This window comes from Eucyclogobius newberryi, unplaced genomic scaffold, assembly GCF_026437365.1.
Source record: "Eucyclogobius newberryi isolate DKJ021-1_F unplaced genomic scaffold, fEucNew1.0.hap1 SCAF_16, whole genome shotgun sequence".
Lineage (NCBI taxonomy): Eukaryota > Metazoa > Chordata > Actinopteri > Gobiiformes > Gobiidae > Eucyclogobius > Eucyclogobius newberryi.
The window spans coordinates 19,057,809-19,065,008 of NW_027315790.1; the positions used below are offsets into that span (position 1 = coordinate 19,057,809).

At 42.3% G+C, this 7,200-nt stretch overlaps 1 protein-coding gene across 2 annotated transcripts in view; it reads left to right on the top strand.

The window, feature by feature from the left end:
* The window catches only part of LOC140361901 (oxysterol-binding protein-related protein 3-like), a 31,309-nt gene extending 24,317 nt beyond the window's left edge, over nucleotides 1–6,992 (top strand). For both annotated transcript variants that reach the window (XM_072447802.1, XM_072447803.1), the window contains exons 13-22: nucleotides 584–671; nucleotides 1,190–1,425; nucleotides 1,930–2,067; nucleotides 2,178–2,241; nucleotides 2,375–2,453; nucleotides 2,533–2,677; nucleotides 2,847–2,991; nucleotides 4,206–4,332; nucleotides 4,697–4,819; nucleotides 6,486–6,992. In XM_072447802.1, coding sequence (XP_072303903.1) covers nucleotides 584–671; nucleotides 1,190–1,425; nucleotides 1,930–2,067; nucleotides 2,178–2,241; nucleotides 2,375–2,453; nucleotides 2,533–2,677; nucleotides 2,847–2,991; nucleotides 4,206–4,332; nucleotides 4,697–4,819; nucleotides 6,486–6,582 — 1,242 coding nt within the window. In that variant the 3' untranslated portion in view covers nucleotides 6,583–6,992. The remainder of the gene's footprint in view (nucleotides 1–583; nucleotides 672–1,189; nucleotides 1,426–1,929; nucleotides 2,068–2,177; nucleotides 2,242–2,374; nucleotides 2,454–2,532; nucleotides 2,678–2,846; nucleotides 2,992–4,205; nucleotides 4,333–4,696; nucleotides 4,820–6,485) is intronic.
* The last annotated feature ends 208 nt before the right edge of the window (nucleotides 6,993–7,200 follow it).

Genomic DNA, 7,200 nt, shown 5'->3' on the forward strand with positions numbered 1-7,200 from the left:
TCCGTGGCAATGGGGAGGGCCATCTCGTGATTGTAAGAACATAAGAATTATAAATTAATTGGCTTATAAGATGTTTTATTTGTGATCCGAATAATGCAGGAAAACTTGGGACAGAATTAAATCATCATTATTCTGATCACTTCACAGCTAATAAATGACATTAGTGTGGTATAACATGGGTCATTTTAGATAAAGTACAGATATATATTAAAAAGTCCCATTATTAAAGTGTCCAGGTCCCTGTTTGCTGGAGTTTCTGAGTAGAGTTTTACAGTCAGAACATTGCTGCTGGAACTGGATGTTGGTTACTATCATAGTCTTGAGCTCTCTAGCCTTTATCATATTGCATTGTTTTTGAATGGGCAAATGTCCTGAAGCTGTTGAAACCCATGAATAGAAGATTTTGTGTGGAGTCCTCCCAGGTGGTAATGGGCCAAATGAACATCTAAAGAACACATGACACATTTGTAACATTTGCTCAAATAATATGTCTTAAACGGTCATTGATGGTACAGCGTGTCTGCCTGGTGCTGTAGTATGTGCAGCAAGTGCGTGACCTTTTCCTGTGCCCGTGTCTCAGCAGGTGTCGGACGATGACTCCTACATCAGTGATATTAGCGACACAATCTCTATGGATACGTGCGACGGCGCCACCCACAGGCACTTATCTGGTCAGCCTAACGCCTGTCCCACATGCACACAAATACATGCGCACACATGCAGAGATTGAGTAAGTGTCGGAGCCAAATAAAGTCACTGTGGAAATACACCCATGACCTCATCACAACAGCGTTTTGTGCCAAGATCAGCACCGCTAAACCAGAATCATGTCACTATGTAAACCCTTTGTTTCCTTAATATCATTCAGTTTAGTAGAAATGACAACAAGAACACTGGGCTTTGCAAAATATGTATGTATAAAGGTGTCCAGTGGAGTTCACTGTCTAAGTTAGCATCTTAAAATATACCGTAAGGGCAGGCTAACTCTTTTTAGTTCTTATTGTCCCCCAAATGAGTTCTTCTTTGGCTCTACTCATTCTTGCATACACACAACAGTTTAGAAGTACCCATTCAAACTCAAACTATATTTATTTCAGTCTTCCAGACAGCGTGAGCTCACACTGAGGGTTGAGCGCGTGCGAGGGGTCTCCATTCTGTCTCACATCTCACAATCTTGTTGTTTTTCCAGTTTCCAGCGAGGCCCCCAAGGCGCGGCGGCGCTCCAGACTGCCCGCCCCCAGCCCCAGCAGCACCGTGTCTCTGTGGAACATCCTCAGGAACAACATCGGGAAGGACCTGTCCAAGGTGGCCATGCCCGTGCAGCTGAACGAGCCGCTCAACACTCTGCAGAGGCTGACCGAGGAGCTGGAGTACTGCGAGCTCCTGGACACAGCCAGTCAGACCCATGACCCCTACCAGCGCATGGTGAGCTGCTACTGCGGCTGTAAACATATGCCACACTAGCTCAATATTCATTTCAAAGTATGATGTTTTTTGTGATTTTTGTGAGGAGACCAAGATAATTTAATATATTTATATATACATAACAGTTATTTCTTCATGTTTTCTGCACTGAAATGGAGCTAAGGATCGTTCTATTAAGTTCCCTATATATTTTGCTTATAATTCAAAATATTGCTTGTAGTTACATCCTTAATTACTGCAGGGATCAGTTACCTTGTTCCAGGCTTGTTAAGCAGCAGAACACCCCTTTTATAAGTAAGTCGTATATGAGTAAGAAGAGTGTCTGACTTTAATCCTCCCATTAAAGCCTTAAAGTTGTTCTGCCTTGTGATGTAGTGCTGTAGACTTCTCCCTCTACGTCCCTCCCCTTTTGACAGTTTTATAATGAAGCCTAGAGGCCAAAGGAATGTGTAAAAAACAAAGCTGCTTTTGTGTGTTTGAGTTTGCTGATGCTTGTGTTTGCAGGTGTATGTGGCTGCGTTTGCCATCTCGGCGTACGCCTGCACGTACCACCGAGCCGGCAGCAAGCCCTTCAACCCTGTGCTGGGAGAGAGCTACGAGTGTGACCGGCCCGACAAAGGCTTCAGGTTCATCGCTGAGCAGGTACGTCTTCCACACGGGCTGCAGTCTTCACGTGTCCTTTGAACTTCTCGTAATAAACGGGACAACAGCCCATATAGTCTGAGCTTTCAAAGAATTGTTTTTAATTGCAGGTGAGTCACCACCCTCCTGTGTCGGCCTGTCACGCTGATTCAAGGAACTTTACCTTCTGGCAAGGTGAGGGCAGGAGCAGCAGGTTGACACTGTTTGTTCTGTGTGCTCTGGCTAAAGCCCGCCACAGACATAAGGGTCATCACCTTCACTGAGCACTACTCACTGTGAGGTTAACCTTGATCTTTGTTTGCTTCAGATGTGCGGTGGAAAAATAAATTCTGGGGAAAGTCAATGGAGATCGTTCCCATGGGAACCACTCATGTGACCTTACCTGAGTAAGTCCCGTGTGCTGTGTGTGACACCTGCAGAGCTGCTGTACTACAGGGTCATAACGTGCCCATGTGCTGTGTGCAGGTTTGGGGACCACTACGAGTGGAGCAAGGTGACTTCCTGTATCCACAACATCCTGAGTGGCCAGCGCTGGATCGAGCACTACGGAGAAATGACCATCAAGAACAGCAACAGCAACGAGTGCCAGTGCAAAGTCACCTTTGTAAAGGTCAGAAGAGAAACAAACCTGCACATTCTGTACCATACTGTGCCCCTCAGAAACTACATTATACAAGCTTCGTATTCAATCAAATACCACCATCTTCTGGTCAAAGAAGGAAATATGCATCAAGTATGACATCTATCCATAAAAATAAAGTAAAGTGTTCTTTGTGTAGGCGAAGTCGTGGAGCTCCACAGTGAACGAGGTGGAGGCCGTGGTCACAGACTCCAGTGGGACAGTGGTGCACAGTGTGTTTGGGAAGTGGAACGAGGCTCTGTATCAGGGCGCTCCTCCCTCTGCCACCTGCCTGTGGATCGCCAGTGAGTCTGCTCTCCAATCCAACACATCACAGCTTTTAATGAACATGACCTATCTGTGTCTTAAATAAGTCAATGTGTTCAAATCAAATGTTTTTGCAGATCAACTGTAATGGGATCTAGTCTAGTTACAATTACCAAAGAATTAATCATGATGTAGAAAACGATTCCGTTGTATCATCTGTATCTGTATCACAGTTTTTAGAAAAACAAGACGTTTCGATTGAGTCATTCTCAATCTGCAGATTGAGTCTGGGAACTCAGATATGTATTCTACTCTGAGTAGGCCCTGCCCACTGGGCGGGACCTTCTGACAATGGAACACTCCTGGACAAATGAGGGATTACACAGACCCATTCATCATGATGCAAAAGTTGTGTTTACATTTGATCCAGTCACAAAGCAGAGTTTCTCACTTTGGGTTGCCAGATCCTACAGCTAAAACCAGTTTGTAATCAACCCAAAAGGGCTTTGTATGACATGATGTGTCCTGAGTATATGAAGGATAATGACCTCAAGGCGCAGTTGGGAATGTAAAGCCATTTGTGACACAGCATGTTACAAATAATACTGTAAAAATACATTTGTGTTTTCCTGCAATAATTGTCATAATTTTGCTTTTAAAATTGTTAAAACAAAGCTACAGATTTTAAATGAAAGGAAACGTATTGTGTGAAATTTCAGATTTGACCTTGTTCTCTCATCAAAAACATACTATTTGTGTTTCGTTACATTCTTGTTTGTTTGAGGAATCCTGTTCAGTGAGTCCTCCTCTCTGAGCTCCCATCATAGGTAAAGCTCTGAGATCTTTCAGTCCATCATTCACCAGGCTCGTTCTAAGTAGTTCTTGCGTGCCGACATTAGCATGTGGGGAGCAAGCTAGTTTTGTTTTTCTCCTCTATGTAACTCCCTCTGCAGCCAGCAGCCAGTAGATGGAGCTCTAACCCAATTCCTGACGTGGGGAACGCTTGACTGATATGAAGTAATGTGTGCTTTTTGTAGACCCATTTTTATTGTTTTGAAGCATGAGATGCAAAAGCAAAGTTCCTCAAGAGCATGTTTAAATCCCAGAAAATGCATCATATTTGTTCTTTAAAGTCTATTTTATTAATTGCATATTCCTTTTTGGATGCAATCATGATTTTATTCCATGCTAATAGCTGCTTTAAGTGACTTCCTCTGATATGAACAAAGCTGTGTCATGTGACCCTGCACAGACCCGATGCCGGAGGAGCATGAGCAGTACTACGGCTTCACTCAGTTTGCTGTGGAGCTGAACGAGCTGGACTCTGCTCTCAGACCTCTGCTGCCACCTACAGACACGCGCTTCAGGCCGGACCAGAGGTAAGCAGAGGTTTTCATCTGTCGTTTTGTTTCCAATTGTTCCCAATTTATATCGAATTATGCCAAACGTAGCATCAAACCAAAAACACAAAGAAGTTTGTTGTTTGGGGTCATTTTGTTTGTAGAATTTGATAGTAGTGATGCTGTCCATTACTTCCCCTGTAGTTTGCCCCTGGCTCCAACCAGCGTTGTTAAGCAAATTAGCTCACCTGACCTGCCTAAACATCACATTGGCTGTGAGAATATCACACTATGGGATGAAAGCTTGTGTTCATCTGGGAGAAAACAGAACAGTTCTGAAGCAGATAAATGAGCTGAAAGAAGAAAGTGTGCATATCCTTTTGACTCGTGTTGTGCTGTGCAGGCTGCTGGAGGAGGGGAACACAGAAGGTGCTGAGGAGCAGAAGCAGAGGATAGAGCAGCTGCAGAGGGAGAGGAGGAAAGTGCTCCTGGACAACAACATGATGCACCAGCCACGATTCTTCAAGTACGATCCAGCACTACATGCATAATTATGCAACTGTCTTCTTCTATTATATTCAGTGATTATTTCAGGACCAGTCACTACTCTCCTGCCTCTGTCTTGCTTTCAACACAGTACAACAAACAATCGTTTACACACTCACTTCTGTCCAGAATTAAATGTTATTTTTTTATTTTCTTTTTAAGAAATGTAAATACTTGCCATAAGTTAAAATGAAATCCCAGGTGCCTTATATAAGCTTATGACATCTGATACCAATTAAGAGTTTTTAACAGTTGTTTTATTACAACTTAATATTACAAAAGTAATCAATGTTCAATCTTTACATCCTTCAGTTACTTGCAAATCAGGTCATTTACTTTTACAAGAGCCAATTCTTTGGAATATCATTAATGATTTTTCACTGTCATCTGCTGTTTTTTACACTGACATTTGCTTTCATCAGACTTGTCAGAACCCATAAGAATGGTTCTCATCTGTATGGAGTATGACCTCATTGTTAAAAACCATGGCCACCAAAATAATTTAAACAATTGTCATGTTTCTAAGGGTTTTTATCCAGGGGTCTTTAATAAACTGGGGTCCAGTTTGAAAAAGGTCCACATATGGCCACAGGGTTAACGTTATAATATATATTATTATTTTATAACATACGTAAAGAATATCAAATTGAATATCAATTGTTCTGATCAGAACGTCACACTCTGGACTTTCCTCTGCACAAAAGAATGCAGCGATGTGATTATTTAGTCAGAAGGAAACAGACATCAGTAAAAGCCACGTAAAAGCTTTCTCACAGGCTCGTCGGGCTCCTGCATGTTTGGAGGGAAAGAGAGAGAGAGAGAGAGGGGATGCGACAGAAAGATGCAAACTCCCAGTTAATTTGAAAAATGTTCTTAAAAGCCGCTCATCACTAACACATGAGGAGGCTGCACTGCTCGTTCTTCAGGAATGAGGGGCTTCGTGTCCGAGGTTTGGGTCCGGACAGGACTGCGCTCGGGTCCCATTCTAACCAGGGTCCGCCTAATAGTGACCTGGGGTTTAAGCTATTCATACAGACATTGGCAAAAATATACACAAGTTGTCATCCATCTGAATATTTGTATGTGCACAAATATTCAGATGGATGACAGTGAGACAGACATGAGCAGCAGGCTTTCTCCTCCACTGAGGTGTGGAGATGATGTCATGACTGTAGAACCTTTAGCATAACCTAAGGTAAGAAGTGGAGAAGTGTTTTAATGTGTGTGAGAACCTGTGCTGATGAAATGCAATGCTGCCATTTGCATCGACAGGATCTTAAATCAACACAACTAAAACGTGTTGGTGTTTAAAAAATGAAAGCGGAAAGAGTAAAACTGTCAGTAAATGTTATCGTAACAATCACAAAACACGTTTTGTCTTTAATTTCCATGACCCTCATATAGTTTATATGTGAATAACCTAAAACTGTTTGATGGTCATTTCATTAGTGCTGCACTGACGTGTTCAATTTTGTGTGAATTATTTTGGGAAATGCATTTAATGCTTTGAAAGTTCAAGTCCAAGAAATGATACAAAGCAACTGAGAAAAGCTGTAAATGTATTCAAGTATTTCAAAAGCCACAATTAAGCGTAATTTGCCGCTACAAACCAATTTAAAAGCGTCACGTTTGCTCTGTGTTGACAGGAAGTGCAGGAACGACACGTGGATTAGCAACAACTCGTACTGGGAGCAGAGGAGAGAGCCGGGCTTCACTAAGATGGACTTCCCGGTTCTATGGTGACTCCTAGAGCCCCTCAGGAGTACCTCAGGACACCTCCCCCTCCCCTCAGGAGTACCTCAGGAGCCGTATACATAAACAACTGGACATATTTGTGTTGACGAGAGCCTGAGAACACGTCCGTTTCCTCTTTAGCGGTACACTTGTTTGTCTTCTTCACTTAGAAAAAAGAAAAGAAAAAGCCGGTTTTCTGAGCGTTTTCCGAAGTGCCTTGTGCTGTGGCTGTAGCAGGTGCGCAGCGTCCATGATGTCAGTATCATATCCAGGAGATGTTGGTATTACAAATATTTGGGTATTTGCTCCTTCCACATACTGTACTTTCCGATGCAGATTTCATTGTATTTACTGGCTTTCTATAATCCTGGATTTACATGAACATGTCATATCTTCAGATAGTAAACTGTGTGAACGGACCAGCACCTTGTGTCTGTCGTTTCTTTCTACAAATCATAAAGTCACAAAGTAAACATTACACAACTAATTTAACTCTTTGTAAAGATTTAAGTGCATTGCTTAGCGCTACATTAGTACAGTACAGTTTATAATGGGATAATGGATGTAGCAGTGCTTTATTTTAGTATATTTTGGTGTTGTTTGGTACTTTTTTAAACCATAAATAAT